The following is a 19,199-nucleotide window of genomic DNA, read 5'->3' as shown; positions in this document are numbered from 1 at the left end:
ATTTACATGAGTGGGATGTCCCAAACACACAGCCACTTCGCTGTTGGCTTGTTGGCAAAACATGTTAATTCAATGTTGAATTGCCATCATGTGCAATCTGGGTACAGAACGGAATCACAACTCAATGTTGTCACACATAGTGCTTAAGTTAAAACATGATTAACCCTCACCTAAAATGGGTTGTGCTGTGATGGTGAAGGGGTTAAGCACAACCCACAATGGAGGCCTTAGTGCTCAACATAGCTGTTGCAGGTTCGATTTCCGACCTTGGCGACCTTTGCTGCATGTCGTCCCCCTTCCCTCATTACCCACTTTCCTGTCAATTAACTATTAAATAACAGCCACTAGGGCCAAAAAAATATTTTAAAATGTGAAAAACGAAAAACCCTAACTTAATATTAAAGTTGTTTCACCCGATTGAGGGGTAGATGGGGCCAGGTGAGGGGTGGGCGATGGGGGGGAAGGGTTGTGTGTCTTTGGCAGGTGGAGGGAAGGGGGTTGGGTGTTTGAATGGCAGGTGGTGGTGGAGGGGTGCGAATAACAGCTTACATTGATTGAACATTTAGATTACTAGTTCTTCCCCAAACCTTGTCCTCAATCAAACTGACCTGCGTGTTTTCAGTTCAGCAGAACCCTGTTAATCAGATGTCAATTAAAATTATGTGTGCTGAATTAGGGAAATACCTAAAACTTGCAGGGCCTGGAGGACCAGTGCTGAAACACACTGGATTCAATGTTGGCATTTCAATCAATGGATATCGACAATAAATCAACATTGATTCAATGACACAGTTTCAACGGTTAGAGCTGGATGGTTGTTTGATGGTTGATCCACCGTCAGTTTTTGACTTCAACCAAAAATCAACCATTCTGACTATAATTCAAACTATAATGCAAACATTGGGTTTGGTCCTCAGATCCCGTACCTGGGCTTCTGTGCCTGTGAGGAGCATGGAGAGACGGGAATGTGGCAGTTAGTGGACCCTCCTATCCTGCCTCTGACTCACGGACCGAACCACTCCTTCGACTGGAAGGAGACTCTTCTGCAAGAATGATGCCTGCCTGCTCCGAGTTGGTCACAGTGCTCTCCCTGTGCCCCATCCACCTCCACTCCCCCACCAACAACCAACCAACCCAACAAAATAACTGGAGCTCTTGTCTTCTCAGCCTGTCAGTGGCTGCTGATTGAGCCAGCAGAATAAAGATGAGCAGTCCCAGCAGTGGATTGGCAAACATTCACACTCTGCTGGCGTTATGCGGCGACTCAGGACACTGACAGGCTCAGGCGGTCTGACAGGGTCAGTGGGTTTCTGCTGCTCTGTGTGGAATCTCATGTCAGCACCGCCTTTGGAATTTGGTCAGATCAACATTGCAAACTCTTTCATGTCATACTTCCCATGTTGATTTATGCTAAAGCATGTTAGCAGGCTAATATGCTAGCTTAGAACTTAAAGCTTGAACTTCAACTTCCTAGTATGCAGTTGGAGGCTTTTTATTTTTCCTCGCTCTCTGTTAGTCATGCCACCCCAATATTTTTACCAGCCTGAGGTCTGGCCACCCCATGAGAACGGACGCCACTGGACGTATGCATCAACAAAAGGACCATTGTTTCTCTGTGTGTGTGTGTGTGTGTATGTGTGTGTGTGTGTGTGTGTGTGTGTGTGTGTGTGTTGAAATGCACTTTTTTCTTATTTTATTTCCAGTCTCGGCAGCTGAGGCTCATCATGGTGGGTCTGGTTGCTCGTGGCGTCAGGTCAGATCTCTGCGAATTGAGAAAGTTTCTCCTGTTGCATAATTAACTTTCTTGTCTTAATGAAACTAAATCAAACAACAGAGTGGAAGTGTCACAACAATTCTAAAAAATGTGTCACCCATGTTGATTTTTATGCTTGTTTTTGTTACTTTGTTTTTCAATTCTGCAAACATTTGATTAGAGATTTTTTTTTATGTATGCCAAAAAAACATAAAGAGACTGGAACCCTCCTGATGGTGTAAACAGCAGTGCTCTCCCAAACTGTTGCTACTGATTGTTTTTGCGGCCTTCTCTGACCCGTTCAGTGTATTTAATATATAACACACACACAGAGCTTCGACAGCACATGTTGCACTTAGTGACAATCATCCAGTAGCATCTTGATTCTGGCCCAGCAGTGATTGTTGTCCAAAGGGTTGGAGTAGCTGTAATCATATACTCAGAAAGGTCTTCCAGTTTTATCTCTATTTATTTTTAAGCCTCTTTTTTAGATAAAAAATAATGTGTATAAAGAAAAATAATAATTTTTAGCTGCATGAAAGAACTTCAGGAGTGTCTCAGGTGTTGCATTTAGCAGGTATTTGCAGCTTTGTGTTAACTGACTGTACTGTTGTGCCTCTGAGAGTTCCTGCCTTGTCTCCGTATGTTCTTCATTTCTCGGCTGCAAAAGCCGGAGACACAACGAGGACGTTTGCGTAGCCACGTTGTGCTATTAGTTCACAACAGATTATCATTTTAATTTTTTTTTTTTTTTTTTTACAAAACATTCAGGCTGAAACTTGAATGTATTTTTTGTTCCGATGTTAGAGTTTGGTTTGAGTAGACTCTGAGTCTGGAGCCTTTTCTGGGTTATCCTCAGATCATGACGGGAGGCTGATCGTGACAGAATGTAGGAGGACATCAATCAGAGGAACCGTCGACTGGAAGGAGGTTCAACATGATCATGGAGATGCTGGTCTTCTTTTCTGACCGTTTCAAAAGTAAAAGCAAAGAGTCACAGTTGAGCCCCGGGAAGCCGATCAGCGAAGCAACATTGGAAAATAAACTGTTTAAGTAAAAACATCTCAGGTCTGTTTCCTGTTAAAATGACAGCACTTTCTATTAGTTTAAATAACACATTTCAATAAATTCCAAATGTAATTAGCATACTAAACTGATTATCCTAAATTAATCCAGTCTTGTAGTCTGTATAAGCATATAATTTATTTTATTCCTAAATTGTTATTACTGTTCTTTAACCTTTTACAACATAGGGAGCTAAAACGCCGCCTTTCACTTTTTCAGGGTTTTTTTTTTTCATCAACTCCAGACAAAAGAGGAATATTTCATTTTAGGGATTTAAAATAAACTCTTAAGTCAGTTCTTTCTAAGTCTTGGTAGGATCCAAGCTCCTAAAAGATTTCACACTCTGCCAAAAACATGGTTTTCATCAGAAAATACCATGAAGGGGTCAGAGGTCTTACTTTTGATCTTCAGTTAGAATCTGAAATTCAGGAACTTCAGAGATACTCAATCTTGCCACATAAAATAAGAAAAGCTTTAGAAATATGTCTTTGACATAAACAAATTAACTACCAACATCTCGTGTATGAATTATATGAACATATATATGAGTATGAACCTATATTAATGACCCCCAGACCATCTTGGGATGACAGATAAATTTCCAAAACTTAAGCCTGGTTCCCCCTCATATTAGCCATGTTCTGTCAAAGTTAGAGAATCTTCTTAGGTGCAGACAGAGAGTCAGCATAATGTACCATGAGATTTTGCAACGTTATTGTTTGGTCATTGTTGTGACATTTGAGTAGCACTTGCTCAAATGTTAAAAAAATGTTAGAATTGCCTGACTGAGCTGGAGATCATAATGTGTATGCTACAGTATCAGAGGCAATCTGATCTGTGTCATTTAAATGTGATGGATCAGGGAGGTTAAAACATAGCAACTGGTCAGTGATATAGCATCGGTAAAGATGAAAATGTGAGAGAGCAGGATCTGTACCCTGGCCATTAATAGAACCAAAATGAAATATTTTTCCTTTTAGAACCATCAACAAATCGATGAAGGACTACAAATGACACCAGGGTGATGACAATTATGTTTTTTCTCAAACTGGATCCATGGACCACTTTGCTGTTCTTTATGTGGAACCTGATCATAACTGTAGAGGCTAGTTACTGCTGATGTTTTTACCTCCACAAAAAAGGATTCTTTACATTTTTCAAAGCTGATCTTGATAAAACCACAACTTCGCAATTACAATGTTTCCATCAAATAAGAAATGCAATTAAAATCATACGTAGTCTGCTCATGCAATGTCTTTAAAAAACATACAGCATCATGATCCTCCTGCTACTTCCTGTCATCTTCTTTTCAATTCGTGCCAGTGGCAACATCACTGTTGTGGTTTGTGTGACTCATGCGATGCAAAAAAAGTGTTTCCATTGCAGTAAACCGATTTGGATATGGCCAAAAAAAACCACCTCATCCTAGCGCAAAAGAATTTTTTTTTTTTAATTAGGCATGTTTCCATTAAGCTGATTTATTTTTGAAATGTTGAATTTCCCAATTATATGGTCAATGAAAATTACTGAGTTATAGTTTGCTTACCTGCGATGCGATATAACTGTGATTTTGTAGAAATGTGAATAGATTGACAGAGAGGACTAAGACTAAGAGCTGGTTAGGTTTTTAAGGTTTTTTCTTATTTTAGCCGTTTTCCCTGACTAAATAATGGAGACATGTTTGTTGGATGGAAAGAGGAACATTCATCTATCCCAGGAGAAGAAAAAGAAAAAGAGAGCCATGTGAAGGAGACTTAGTGGAAGAAGCCACCAAGCCTCCTTGGTGGCTTGGTGGTGGTATGTTAAAAAAAGCCATGTTTTTTTTTTTAACATATTTTTTCTGTATTTCTTATTTATTGTCTGAACATATCAAATGTGTACAGCATATAAATTAAAGTTCCACCATTTCAAGCCAAAATATATACATGTTAGTATGTAATTTAAAATGAAGCGTGTGTATGTGTGCAGTTTGAGTTTGTTTCTCCACTTTTGCAAACATGCAGGTATCAAAGAGAAATGGCTTCTTTTTTAAAAAAGCTTCCATATTTTCATATGCAGAGACGTCTGGGGAAAGGAAGTAAGGCCAGCATATGATTTTTTTTGTGACGATCTCCATTTGGTTTTTAAATTGTACTTTTTATTCAGATGCTATGAAAACAAGCAACATTCTTTCCTCGGCAATAACTTTTAAAAGAGAAGGCTATCCATTGTTCACTTGTGATTTTCATCTAACAGTAATTTAACAGTCGGATAGCTTTGTCTTTCTGTCTAGTCTGGATATTTCTGCTCTTGCTTCTGTTACAATTATAAATGTATTCACATCCAACTTTTAAATAAAACAGAACATCATTCTTTGGATACTGAAAAACACAGACTTGCTTCCTGATTTCAAAATAAGCGGTGTTTATAGCCATTAAACACATTTGTGGTTAATGTGACAAAATGTTAAAAAGCTCACACAATGCACTTTACTGAATGGTAGCTTTTATTTTTCCACATCAGACAGGCCACAGTTTCAAAGGTAAGTAGAAATCCAAGCCAATAAAATAAAATGCCTTCAACTGTCACTGAACTGATAACTGATGTTTTTATTTAAAATGAATGTGGACGGCAACAGACGGGAGGATTTCTGCAGGCTGAGAGGGAGGAGGTAGGTCCACACATCTGCAGGAAGAATTGTTTTAATTATTCAAAAGGTCAAATTAAATGTCTAGAGTTAGTTAAAAGAAGAAAAAGAATGTAATTGTAACAAGTAAACAAAACGCAAAATAATTACAAAGATATTTTTAGTTATAGTTTTTAAAAAATATAGCTACTTTGGTTAAAAATAAATAACCACTAACAGATAGCTTTATTATAAATTATGTCAATGGAAAGTTAATTGAACAGATAAACTGAATTTCTCCACAGACAGTTTAACTATTAGGTAATATATGTTTAGGGAAATTATGGAAAGCTACACTACCTCTCAGCTGTTACTGTTATTATTCATGCCTTGCTAGGCTAACTATCTGCTGACATATGCTCTTAGAGTAGCTGATGAAACTTTTAAGTGAAGCTTTGAGTAAGAAAATTTGAAACCAGAATATTTCTGTGTCACAGAAAAACAGACTTGTATGGAAGCTTTTAACTGCCAGAAATAGAAAATGAATACAGGAGCAGGAACTCTTTCAGACATGACAGTTTCTCATTATAACAATCAATCAATCCATCCATCCATCCATCCATCCTCTTCTGCTTCATCCGGGGTCGGGTCGAGGGGCCACATCTTCAGAAGGGAGGCCCAGACTTGCCTCCCCAGCCACTTCTTCCAGCTCCTCCAGGGGAATCCCAAGGCGTTCCCAGGCCAGCCGAGAGACATAGTCCCTCCAGCGTGTCCTCAAAGATGAAGATGGATGGATGGATGGATTATTGACTTGTTAAAAAGGCATAAAACGGGCTCCCTCTGATGCTCCATCTTCCCACTCCGTTTCTTCCAGATGACAGCACAACATCCCGTGAGGCGTTGCCAACATAAACAAGTTTTATTTTTTTATTATGATACAAAATACTGCACCTATGCTTTTTCCAATCTCTGGCACTCATGTCTATGGAAAATAAACACCAAGGCACAGTTTAGCCTGAAAATATTGAAACTCCCAGCAGATTTAGTTTAGATGGATTAATAATAAGATTCTTCTAAAATCGTTTTCTTTCTGGAAGTGATATCAGTGTTTGAAGTGGACCAGCCAGAGTACAGACTTGAATATGAAAGAGCTCTTGTGTCAAACTCAAGGCCAGGGGGCCTAATCTGGCCCACCATTAGTATTTAAGTGGCCCTCTAGAACTTCCAATATAAACGCTGTCTTAAATATTGTTTTATTTAAATCAAACCAGTTTTTATCTATATGCTGCTAAATTACATAAAGTATTTTATGTATTACATAAAGTAATTTAGCAGCATATAGCGATGTACTCATCAAAAGCAGAAAAAACTATTAAAGTGTCAGTATTATATAAAATCGACTTATTTGAGCTTTACATCCTGTTATGTTATCCCCTCATCCAAAACACACCTAGAGTGTTGCCTTGATTCTTTTATGCATGTTTGAAAAATCCCTTAATCTCCCATGGCAACCATTCAGCTGTGCAAAACACCTGTGTGGACTGAACACCTCACATAGCAACCATCGCCTGCAACTCCCCCACTCAGCTCCTTTAGACTAGCCAGCAGCAATTAACAAGCACCTGCTAATTGCTGCTGAGTTCACCATACGAGCTACTTCTCAGTGAAACGCTGGTAAAAACATTGTAAAAGGGTTAATAGAGGAACCTTTTATCTCTATTAAGTTGCAATGACTTTTTGCTGGTGGAGTTTCAGAAAGGGCAGGCGTTTTTAAAGAGACAGAAACCTAATTTCAAGGAATTAAAATACAAAGTAAAAATTATTTTAAGTCATATTTGAATTATATTGTATTTTTATAACAACTGAAGGTAACAGTTATTTTATTGTGTTATAAAATCGCTATATGTGCCTACAAAATACATAATACTAACCTTTTAATATTTTAAGAGTTTATTAATGGGTAGTTTTACGTATACATTCTGCCACAACCAACCCTTAATTTGTGACCTTGATATGGCCCAGAATGAAAACAATTTTGAAACCTCATAGAGAATCTGTGGAGGGAGCCCAAGGGAAAAAAAAAAAGATTTTGTTGCTGTAATCCCAAGACAATTATTAGTAAGAATGGTCAACATATTGTAAATAGCATTGGCTTTTTTTCTAAATTGTTACTACTTTTACATTGTTACATATTTTTTCAGGTATCTGGCTTGCTGTCAACCGTAACTTTAATAGTACCATGCTGATGTGTTCAGAGGTTTCAGCAACATGAAAAAGTTTGAACTTTGGGAGACAGCTGAATATCGCGTCATGACGGACACTGCTGAAGTGGACCTGGAGTTCTGTAGATGGCCCACGGCTCCAGACGGCTACATCCCCAACTCCATTATCAGAAGCTGGAGGAAGAAACGAAAACGTGTCAGCGGGGAAGACTTCTGGGAGGAATTCTTTTTTGACAATCTGTATGACATTGATAAAGGTGAACTGAGCGAGGAAGAGGAGATAACTGCTGACAAGGTCTTCTACTCTTATTTCAATATTGATGATATCACTATTCCTGCTGAGATGGAAAGGAAGAAGTCAGTAAGAGCCAGGAAGGCAAGCAGGCGGAAATCAAGCAGAATGGGAGGTAGAAAAGTCATTGGAAGAAAGGGTTCAGCTAAACCAAAAATAAGCCAGAAGAGAAAGGAGAGCGAGAATGAGCTAGGAAGTTTGGCTTTCCAGCAGTTGCCTGATACGCAGCCAAAGAGGAGTCTGACAACTTCTAGAAGAAGTCTGGTGTCTCAGAGGTCAGGTCGAAGAAGAAGTGACAGGTAAGCAGTCAAACACAAATATGACCACAAACATGCCCAAATGTTACAGTGTAAGTGTTTGTGTGTGACAGACGCTCCAAAGGAGGAATTGAAGAGGTTAGACCTCCTACGTCACAGGAAGATCTGCAGGACAGAACAGGGCTTGGTGAAGGTGTCCAGCTAGGACTTGGTGAAGGTGTCCAGCTAGGACTTGGTGAAGGTGTCCAGCTAGGACTTGGTGAAGGTGTCCAGCTAGGGGTTGGTGAAGACGCCCAACATCCACTTCAATCTGACTCCATGTTCGATTCAGCAAGCCAACAATTCGACACAGTACCTGAAGGTGCAAGGAATTAATGCTCATATGTATGAACATGTATGATTCCATACAATTCAAACATTTACACTTTTCTTTGTATTTTTGCAGAGGGCCAGCAGTCTTCAGTTGACTATGCGGATGCTGACATCTCACAGCAAGGTGACATACGAGAGCCCTTCATAGCATAAAGTTGACATCAAAAGCACAGCGTTCAAAACAACAGCTAACTAACTTACTATGAGCTGCATAATGTTCCCTTCTGATGACATATTAGGAAGTAAGGAATACTGAAAATGCAATGCCCTGTCATTCAAATTCAAAAATACTTTATTAATCCCAAAGGCAAATTAAATGTTGTTGTAACTCAGTAATTTAGATTCTTCAAAGATCCACTGAAGATGATGATGGCTGCTGACAAGAAATATTTCCTGAAGTGGTCTGTACTGCACTGAATCTGAAGAAACCTCTGACTGAAGATGCTCTGCCTTCCCAAGACAAATATCTTAGGAAGGCAGATAAGTCTTTCCCAAGATACCTGGGAAGGACTGTCTCATGACTGTCCATGAGACAGTCATGAGACAGTCATGAGACAGTCTCATGCAGAAGATGGTCAGGGTTGTCTATGATTTTCTTGATCCTCTGAAGAATTATTTCTTGCATCGTCATCTCCAGAGGTTCCACAGAACCAGAGCAGAACCAGTCTTCTTTATCAGGTTGTTGAGCCTTTTTAGGTCCCTGGTTCTGATACTGTTGCCCCAACAGATGACGGCAGAAGAGATGATGCTCTCAGCAACAGATTTATAGAAGATCTGCAGCAATTTGCTGCAAACCTTGAGGGACCTTAGCTTCCTCAAGAAGTACAGTCTGCTCTGTCCCTTCTTATAGACACTTCACTGTTGCGTCTCCAGTCCCATCTGTTGTCAATGCGAACATTGAAGTGTTTATATTCCTCAATCACCTCCACTTCTTCTCCCATGATGGAAATAGGGTTTGATTTAATCCTGTTCCTCCTGAAATCAACAATCATCTCCTTTGTTATGTTCACATGTAAAATGAGGTTATTGTTCCCACACCATGACACAAAGCATGTCATGGTGTGTCAACATGCTGCCAATTAACACCAGACACCGATACATTTATACCTGAAGCTAATTACCAATGCCTGGTGGCTTCTCCAAAACATCAACTATTTCCCCTAAATAACTTTGTAACAAGTTAGGCAGTATGTTAATGGTTATTGTTCATTTGGAAGGCCCATATGTGCCTAAGCTTTAAATTCCTGTCTTTAGATGTTGATTCAATATTTCCACATCATTTTATTATAATGTCATCTATTTTAGGAAACGTTCCATACACAGGAGCTCCTCCATTCAGGCACTGGTGCACAGCTCTTCCATAACTCAAAGTTGGAATGGTCTTCTCAGGCACTGCAGTTTCCCCACTTTTTCTTCAAATGTAACTTTGACCATAGCAATAAAGACTTGAGCTTCAGTTTCATCAAATCACAGGACATGTCTTCAAAAGCTATAGTGTCTCTTCCTGAGTGCATTTGCAAACTGTGATTTGTTTGAAATTTGTGAATTTATTTTGCAGGGACATTTAATTTCAATTTATATTTCTGCAAATGTGTGCTATTAGTATTTATATGTCTGTAAATGTGTGATATTTATGAGCCCTGTACAGTATGAAGTAACAATCCATCTCCTTTGTTTTTCATGTAGCTTTAGATGATCAAACACAGATCACCACCACCGAAACTCCTTTACCAGAGGTTTCTCCTCCAACTCCAGAGGATAACAAATTCAAACGGAAGGTTACCTTCCAATTGCCTCAAGATCAAGATCTTCTGCTGTCCACTGATAATTATGAGGAGTACCAATCCAAGATGGCTCTTAGTAGAGAGGTTATGTCACTCTTTAAAAAGCAAAAAGAAACATTCTCTCCTCAAATGAAAAGAGCTAAGTTAAGTTCTGGAAGAAGAAGCTTTAGTTCTGGAAGAAGAAGCTTAAGTTCTGGAAGGAGAAAATTTAGTTCTGGAAGGGGAAGCCTTGTTAGAGGAAGAAGGACAAGTTTTAAAAAGAGAAAGCCTAGCACTGGAAAGGGACAGATAAGTCTTATAAAGGCAATGCATTTGCCACTTGCTCATTTGTCTGCAGGATTAAATAGACGGACTAGGAATATCAGAGGCAAACCTCGAGTTTCATTGTCCACCACTTCCAGAAAGCAGCTGAAAGTCCAACCTGAAAGTCCTTCAGGCAGTGCTGATAACAGGCTTCCTCCTTCTCTATCCCTCGGCCCTATCAGCGACAATAGGCCCATTCCTGAGTGGAGGAAGAACCTCTACAAACTGATTGCTCGCAAGGGTTTCCGTTCTTCACGGGCACAAAGGCGGTTTTCTGTAGAGTATCCAGAGGAACCCGCCGCTGCATCTATACTCTCAGCAAAACTCCCCATGCTTCAACAAGGACAAGCTGAAGAATCCCAACAGGAGAAGCAGGAGATTGAACTGAAAAAGAGCACAGAGCCAACTCGCCAACAACCCACCGAAGGGCAGTTTGCAACAGAACGTCCACAGGAGTCTGCTGGTGCATCTCAGCCTTCAGTAACAACCCCTGAGCTCCAACAGGGTCAAGCTGAAGAATCCCAACAGGAAAAGCAGGAGAATGAATTGAAAAAGAGCACAGAGCCAACTCGCCAACAACCCACTGAAGGGCAGTTTGCAGCAGAGCATCAACAGGAGTCTGCTGGTGCATCTCAGCTTTCAGTAACCACCCCTGAGCTCCAACAGGGTAAAGCTGAAGAATCCCAAAAGGCAAAACAGAAGATACAATTGAAAAAGAGCACAGAGCTAACCCACCGACAACCTACCAAAGAGCAGTTTGCTGCAGATCATCCACAGCAATCTGCCCGTGCGTCCCGACCCCCTGTAACCACTCCCATGGACCGAAAGCAGAAACTGGAGATCCAATTGAAAAAGAGCACAGAGCCAACCTACCAACAACCTACTGAAGGGCAGTTTGCTGCAGATCATCCAGGGCAACCTCCCAATCCATTAGAATCTTTAACAGTCAAACCCATTAACCCAAAGCCTCGACCATGTTCGACACAGGAGTTCAAATTGATGAAGAGAACAGAGCCAACCCAACAACAACTTATCACAGAGCAGTTTGCTGCAGAGCATCCACAGGCTTTTACCCATGCATCCCAACCTTCCACCCCCATGCTCCAAAAGGGTCAATCTGAAGCATTCTTAAGGGTGGGGCAGGAGATCGAATTGAAAAAGAGCACAGAGCCAACCCACCAAAGGTCAAGTTTATATGGAGAATCCACAGGAGCCTCCCCATATGCAGAAGTCACCTCATACGCAGGAGCTTCCCCATATGCAGGAGTTTCCCCATATACAGGAGACTCCCCATCCACAGATGATTCCTCACAGACAGGAGCTCCCCCTTACACAGGAGCCCCCCCATACACAGGGTCAGTCCCTTATACAGGAGCTCCACCATATACAGGGTCAGTCCCTTATACAGGAGCTCCACCATATACAGTAGCTGCCCCACATCCAGGAACTGCCCCATACACAGGACCCCCCACATACACAGGAGCTACACCATATACAGGAGCTACACAATACACAGGAGCCCCCCCATATGCAGGTGCTCCCCCATATACAAGAGCTCCTCCTTACACAGGAGCCCCCCCATACACAGGGTCACTCCCTTATACAGGAGCTCCACCATATACAGGAGCTGCCCCACATCCAGGAACTGCCCCATACACAGGACCCCCCCCATACACAGGAGCTACACAATACACAGGAGCCCCCCCATATGCAGGTGCTCCCCCATATACAAGAGCTCCTCCTTACACAGGAGCCCCCCCATACACAGGGTCACTCCCTTATACAGGAGCTCCACCATATACAGGAGCTGCCCCACATCCAGGAACTGCCCCATACACAGGACCCCCCCCATACACAGGAGCTACACAATACACAGGAGCCCCCCCATATGCAGGTGCTCCCCCATATACAAGAGCTCCTCCTTACACAGGAGCCCCCCCATACACAGGAGTCCCAGGAGCCCCCCCATACACAGGAGTCCCAGGAGCCCCCCCATACACAGGAGTCCCAGGAGCCCCCCCATATACTGGAGTTCCCAAAGCTACAGGAGTCTCTTTGTTACAATTCACCGAAGGGCAATATGCTACAAAGTATCCACAGAAGCCTCCCTGTGCATCCCGACCTACAATAACCATGTCCATGCTCCAATGGGGCCCAGCTTACACCACCCTTAGGGAGCTAAGAGTGGTTAAGGATCTGAGGGTGGCACAGAAGAGTCAATTGAAAGACAGCAAAGAACCAATCCACCCAAAGTCAATTTTCTGGACAGCATACAGAGGAGCCTCCCCATTCAAACTTCCCAAAGTGCAGTATGCTGCAGAGCATCCACAGCAGCCTCCCCATGTCAATTTACAAAAGGATGGTTTGCTGCAGAGTATCCCCAGGAGTCTCCCCGTGCCAACCCATCGAAAGGCTGTTTGTGGCACTGAAACAGGAACTTTTCCGTGCCAACCCACAGAAGTGCAGTTTGCTAAGGAGCAACCACAGGAACCTACTCGTGCATCACAACATTCAAAAACAATGCTGCGACGGGGTCGAGCTGAACCATCCCTAAGGGTAGTGCAGGAGGTCCAATTGAAAAACAGCGCAGAGCCAGCCCAGTGTTCCTTCAGCCAAGTGGTCTCTTTGGCTTCTCAACAAAACTTCATCACCTCACGTAAATGCGGGAAGACGCAGTATGGAAAACTGCAGTTTGACTGGATGAGGGGATCTGTGAAATCTCGGCATTCATTAAAGTGAAAACTGATTTGTTTCAAGAAAACAAAGTATCCTTCCTCCATGTAAGAATGATTTTTTTGTACAACTTCAGTCAGCTTAACTACTTGTTTTACTCCACATGGAATTATTTCTAGAAAATGCTTTCATTCACATGGAAGTGCAGAGAGCACCATAAAATGCTATTTTTCCTCTGGATCTATGGGTGGCGCCAAACATGAAGTATGGAACATATGTATGGTGAGTTTGGAGTTGTAGGTCAGATTAGAGGTTAACATTTTCAAAAAATAGATTTTTTTTTCACTGTCCAAGTAAAGGTGAAACTTTAATTCTCAAACACATTTAAAAAGACACAAAAAAAACAGTTGAGGGCACCCTAAAATATATTTTTCGTGTGAATGTGAGGCAGACATGGTTAAAACATTCCTGCTTTAAAAAAAAAAGGTTCCCGTGAGGACGGGCCCTTATGGACTTGACATACAGGAGGCATGTCACTCCCTATTCATTAATTTATGGAACTTGTTTGTTTGATGTGGCAACAATTGCTTGCCCTCCAGTGAAGTGACGGGCGAAATTTGTGCATGTGAAATTTTGAGCTGGACATGCAAGCTAGTGGCGATATACAAGAAAGTAAAAAAAAATGTTAAACTTTTGTCGATGCTGCTTTTGCTGTCATGTGTGACATGACATGTCACACATGACACACATGTCGTGTGTTGGATTCAGAAAACGCTCTTTTCGCTGTTGTTCTTCGGTCCCTGTGTTGACCCCACTACTCTTCACGATCTTGCAGATCAATAATGACGTTTTTCCATGAGTGTCATAATCTGTTTGGTCCCAGTCTGACCCGGCCACATTCATTTCCCATTAGCAGATGTGGCATCGCTCTGTTCTCAGATTTTCCTACTTCAGAGGTAGTGCTATCCACCGAGCCGAAGCGATTTGATTGAGAGCTGACCATATTCGTTGATTGGCTCGTGATTACTTAACAGCAAAGGCCAAAACCTCATTATAGAGTAGCTGTGGACCACAGACATGCTATCCATCAGAGAACTGTTTGGTCTGGAGGAGCGTAATAATCAGTTAAATCACGTTTTGGAGGGGAACTACCTTAACTGAGCAGAGCAGCTTCTCGCTCTGAAGATCAGGCAACAATAAAGAAGAGAGTAACGACGAAGTGGTCAGAGTGTCGGGCTTCTGACCAATTCTCTGTAAAACAGTTCATGTAATCATGTCAGTGTTGTAACTTTCAGTTTTATCGGCAGCTGCTGTTAAAAAACAACAATAAAAAACAAAAACAAAACAGAATTGTAAAATAAATAAATAAATGAGGTCTCAAGAAAATCGTCGTTTTCCAACTTTTGTCACTCAAGCCTGACAAATAAAAGTCCCCATGGACAAACACGGGTTTCCAACACATTGTGTGTATTTATAATTTTTCATTGATATAAAAGAATGGAAGCTGGCAGCAGGGCACAAAAAATTAAGACTTTCTGAAGTGTAGGCTTTCTGGAAAATCCCGTTCTAATGTAAAGTATGACAGATTACTGGATAAAATAAATTTCTAGTTGATAGTCTGATTTGGCTCAATCAGACTGTCACACATAACAGAGAATTTGAAAACATTTATTCTTTATTTGCCAAAGTTATGAGGGGGGGAACCAAATATTTCAGCTCCCTGAAATAATCTGACTGCCCCCCCTCTATAACATGGGAGCTAATTATTTTTTCATAAGGAAATAAGATGCAAATGCAAAGTAAGTGATAACATCTCAGCATATAATCTTACAATTGCAAGACGACTGTATCCACTGATCCACAGTCACCCCAGGGTTTCCACCAGTGAATTATAAGCCTTGCCATGCTTTACTGTTTAACATAATGAATGATGTTAAACACACTTTCTTTATTAACAAATGTTTCAAATCACAAAAAAAACATGTTTTTTGCACGTTGAGCTGTTATTGCTAGAAAAGTCTGTTGATTAAAATAGAAATTAAAGCTGAAAAAAACATTTATAACCAGCATCACCTTTTTTTTTCAAAAACAACACTTAAACTAGAAAAATTATAAGAGAAACATAGCATCAAACTAACTGTACTGATAAAAACATTAAGCCTGACTGAGAAGTATCAAAGAAACAGAACATAAGAGTACGTTTTAGGAGGCAGATATCCAGTCGACTTCAGCATAAATCCTATAGCTTACACGAATGGCACCTGGATCAAAGAGAAGCAATTACATTCTGAGCAATGGCTTAGAAATATGAAGTGTAGCATAAAGGAAGACATCACTACAGCAGAGTTTACAGAATCCAGAAGGCTTAGTTATTATATGATGCCGTTTCCATTACTATCTGACATAGTTTAACTTAGTGTCACCATCTTCCATATTGAATATTATCCGTTCTCAGAATTTGCTATGTTTTCAAGCCATGGCACCCGAGAACTACCACACACAGCTGTTTCTGGTGCAGACTCACATTGATGGATAAATGCGATAAACAGTAGCCCTGTTCTCTCACTGATCTACAAATGTCTGCACGTATTTTTAGATTATTTATGGTTGATAAAGTGAATATCATATATTTATATTAGAATAGAAAATACATTTCAGATTATGTTAGTTTTTAATTTTAGATCAATTAGATAGTACATATCATTTTATGTGACTTTATTTGGCCTGGGGCCAGCTCCTTACATCAAGGTACAACAGGGTTCCATTAGGATGCATCGCCGTCCTTAACTCACCTGCTGCTGCTCACTGCCAGTCAGCCGACAGAAAAAACAAAAAAAGTCTCACTTATGAGACAATTTCTGCTGTTTGGGAATATTTTGTGATGTTACAGGAAGTCATAATCTAAAAACTAGCAGAGCACTAGTCCTGTTGCCTAGCGACAACTACAGGCCAGGTACAGGAACAGATAGGTAGACGGTGTTACTCTGTAGAGCAAAAAAATATATATTCTTCCCTCAAATATTTCTTCAGAATTTAGCAAGTGTTTTTCATTTTCTATGTATGAAAATATACAAATAAATACATGTTATATCATTAATTTAAAGGTCATAGGGTAGTTTTCAGCAACACGCCTAATCATTTTTGCTTTATTTATGTTTTTGTAAAAAGCAGTTAGATAAGGAAATAATTCAAGTCTCAAATTTATATGAAAAGACCATCGCTATGATCCCGCCAGACCCTCAGAGCAGCCTGAGCCTCACGTATCAGAGGAACCTCAGTGAGGCTGAAATAGCCACGTAATTTCAGACACACATATTCAAATGTTTGTGCGAACGCAGTTCTAATCACCTGCTCTTGCCAGACATTTTCTATCCATGCAAACATTTTTCACATTGTAAGTAAAACTTAAAACATCTCTGTTTGTAAAGAACAGAAAACTGAACTGCAGGAACAGTTTTGAAGCCACAGCATCAAGCGTTAAAATGTCTGGTTCAGTGCAGAGTTGTGCAGATCCCAGCCTTACTCTCTAGTTCTGGTACAGGCAGCATTGGACTCAACATTTCCTTCCAGCTTACTGTGATGAATACATTTACTCTCTTAAAGAGGTAGGATGCATGTTGTGAAAATCATGCACATTCAGAACATGCATTATGAAAGCTTTAAAAAGGGAATGCGTTTTTGTTTTTAATAACAGTGCAGATAAGCTCTTCCTTCCTGTGTCACTTGGATTATGGTGACACGTCCTGGACTCATTTCAGTTGGTGATGCAGGTGCTGAAGGCCGTTTGTGTTCCTCCCAGATCATCCCAGTGGGCTGATGTGTGTGTGGTTAAGGAGATGGTTCACTGAGGTAAGTACAGGCTAACACCCAAACCAAGACCCACAAACAGAAGGGACTCCTGACAAACTGATGTTCTGAGTGCAACTTTGGTTCAAGTAGTGTCTGCACAACACTGTTTCTTAATCGACTGGGCTTTAAATTAGCACCACATAAGATGGAGGTTGTGGTTTTACTTGAAACAAAGTTGCGCTAGACTGAACAGACAGTCCCTTCCATTGGAGGCATGGGGGAGGGGGGTTTAGGGGATGGGATTATCTGGCGTCATTGAGCTGCCGGGCCACAGTCAGGATCTCCTTGGCTCCTTTGCTTAGCAGTAAATCAGCCAGTTTGATGCCCAGCCGCTCAGCCGCATCCTGGGCTTCAGCTGGGACTTTCATGGCTGTGACTCCCACTCTCTGGACCTGCTCGTCCACCCTCTCCAGGCTCTGCTGAGAGTGGACATCAGTAGAAAGATTAAACCTGAGAATTGACAGTTGGAAGAAGAGCAACACTTTCACACTCACTTCGTCACCGGGAGCGATGCTGGTCTGCATGGTTTCTTTGATGCTCTGTGATCCATCTAGACTGTACACGGCGCCGGTCATGTAGAGCTGAAAAAGGATGGGCAGGTTTACAGTTTGAGTGAAAATTTCCTTCTGCCTTCAAGAATATTTTTGAAGAAGTTTGTCAAACTGATGCACAAATATGTGTCAAACAGCATAAAGTAGGGTTGACTGGAAAATCGAAATCGTGTGTCTCATTTTAGATCAATACAGTAGAGTTTAACCTGTTGGTTTGGACAATCAGTATGTAAATGCGTTTGTTGAAGTCAAGTCTGCAAGTGACTGGTTTGAGTTAATCAGAGGGAAGCAGGCCTGTGTTTGTTAAATCAGTGAATGAGTAAGAATTCACAAAATCCTTAATTTTTACATTTTTTAAGATTTCATGTTCATCCATCCATCATCTTATCTGAGCTCAGGTCACGGGGGCAGCAGTCAGCTAAGCAAGAGAACCCAGACTCCCCTTGGTTATATTAGCTAACTGTTTAAAAGTTAGCTAATACTCTCTAACTTTATACAATTAGCTGACAGTAGCATTAGCTCCTCAGTTAGCTAATGCTAACTAACTTTATGCAGTTAGTTAACATTAGCTACTTATCGCTAATATTAGCTAATACAACCTGACTTTATACAGTTATTAACGACAGTTAGGTAATATCTGACTGTAGCTAATAATAGCTAACTATGAAGTTAGCTTATGGTAACTAACTTTATACATTTAGCTACAGCTAAAGCAATGACTATCTTAATACTACTTCTACTTTATAACTATGCATTTTTAATTTCCGGTGCCGACCCAGTTGGAATAAATGGTTTACTTTTCTTAAAGTGTTTACAAGTTGCTGTACAATATCGTAACTTGAACTGGGAGGGACTGATACCAGAGGAATGAGTGGTTTGGGAGAAATGAGGGGCCCATATGCACCGTAGCCGTACTTTATACAGTCAAAGCAGCAGGCAGTAACCAACAGGGCAGAGTCCTCCTCTTTCCAGCATTCTTACCTGGGACTCCTTCACCTTGGTGTGCACAGCCACAGGAACACTACAGCCGCCCTCCTATTAGTAAAAGTTATTCTGAATAAAAATCAACTCCTTAATTTAAACACTAACAAATTTGTTAAAATAACGCAGGTTTTTGTTGTACCAGTTGTTTGAGGAAAGCTCTCTCAGCGATGCAGCGCAGCACAGTGTCAGGGTCATGGAGGACAGACACCATCTCCAGGATGTCTGCATCTCTGGCCCGGACCTCCACTGCCAAAGCCCCCTGAACACAAACACACAGGGGTTCACTACAACACAATTGTGCACAGTTACCTTTCCATTACACAAATTGAACAAAATGTATTCCTCTACCTGCCCAACAGCATACATACAGTCTTCAGGCTCCAGGATCTACAAGTAGGATCAGAGAGTTTGTTAGATGTGAACCAATCAGAAACATCCTTGGACCTCAGTGCAGCTTTCAACACTGTTGACCATGACATTTTACTGAAT

General features: G+C 41.0%; 3 protein-coding genes and 1 long non-coding RNA gene across 8 annotated transcripts in view; 2 read left to right on the top strand and 2 right to left on the bottom strand.

The window, feature by feature from the left end:
• The window catches only part of LOC103154323 (ubiquitin-associated and SH3 domain-containing protein B-like), a 54,883-nt gene extending 53,252 nt beyond the window's left edge, over positions 1 to 1,631 (top strand). For all 4 annotated transcript variants that reach the window (XM_016662628.1, XM_007575568.2, XM_016662627.1 and 1 more), the window contains exon 14: positions 918 to 1,631. In XM_016662628.1, coding sequence (XP_016518114.1) covers positions 918 to 1,055 — 138 coding nt within the window. In that variant the 3' untranslated portion in view covers positions 1,056 to 1,631. The remainder of the gene's footprint in view (positions 1 to 917) is intronic.
• A 5,971-nt stretch (positions 1,632 to 7,602) lies between these two features.
• Positions 7,603 to 13,421, top strand: LOC107833418 (uncharacterized). Its single transcript, XM_016662621.1, has 5 exons — positions 7,603 to 8,236; positions 8,308 to 8,555; positions 8,640 to 8,690; positions 10,253 to 11,998; positions 12,269 to 13,421. Exons 1-5 carry the CDS (start codon positions 7,692 to 7,694, stop codon positions 13,390 to 13,392), a joined length of 3,714 nt encoding a protein of 1,237 aa, XP_016518107.1. The 5' UTR covers positions 7,603 to 7,691; the 3' UTR covers positions 13,393 to 13,421.
• On the bottom strand, positions 11,878 to 12,516 carry LOC107833419 (uncharacterized). The gene is made up of 3 exons (XR_001659166.1): positions 12,449 to 12,516; positions 12,119 to 12,394; positions 11,878 to 11,974 (listed from the first exon to the last, which is right to left on the bottom strand). It is a non-coding gene; the product is annotated as an uncharacterized LOC107833419 (long non-coding RNA).
• A 1,833-nt stretch (positions 13,422 to 15,254) lies between the features above and the next one.
• LOC103154321 (porphobilinogen deaminase) overlaps positions 15,255 to 19,199 on the bottom strand; it is a 13,480-nt gene continuing 9,535 nt past the window's right edge. Inside the window, exons 10-14 of one of the 2 annotated variants that reach the window (XM_007575566.2) lie at positions 19,059 to 19,097; positions 18,850 to 18,969; positions 18,708 to 18,761; positions 17,670 to 17,756; positions 15,255 to 17,591 (exon numbers count right to left, since the gene is read on the bottom strand). In XM_007575566.2, coding sequence (XP_007575628.1) covers positions 17,418 to 17,591; positions 17,670 to 17,756; positions 18,708 to 18,761; positions 18,850 to 18,969; positions 19,059 to 19,097 — 474 coding nt within the window. In that variant the 3' untranslated portion in view covers positions 15,255 to 17,417. Of the gene's footprint in view, positions 17,595 to 17,669; positions 17,757 to 18,707; positions 18,762 to 18,849; positions 18,970 to 19,058; positions 19,098 to 19,199 lie in introns of both variants that reach the window. The other variant, XM_007575565.2, reaches the window with a different exon arrangement.

The sequence above is a fragment of the Poecilia formosa genome, unplaced genomic scaffold, assembly GCF_000485575.1.
Source record: "Poecilia formosa unplaced genomic scaffold, Poecilia_formosa-5.1.2 Scaffold381, whole genome shotgun sequence".
Classification (NCBI taxonomy): Eukaryota; Metazoa; Chordata; class Actinopteri; order Cyprinodontiformes; family Poeciliidae; genus Poecilia; species Poecilia formosa.
Note: the sequence above shows the minus strand (reverse complement) of the source record. Positions and strands in the feature narration are given on the sequence as shown.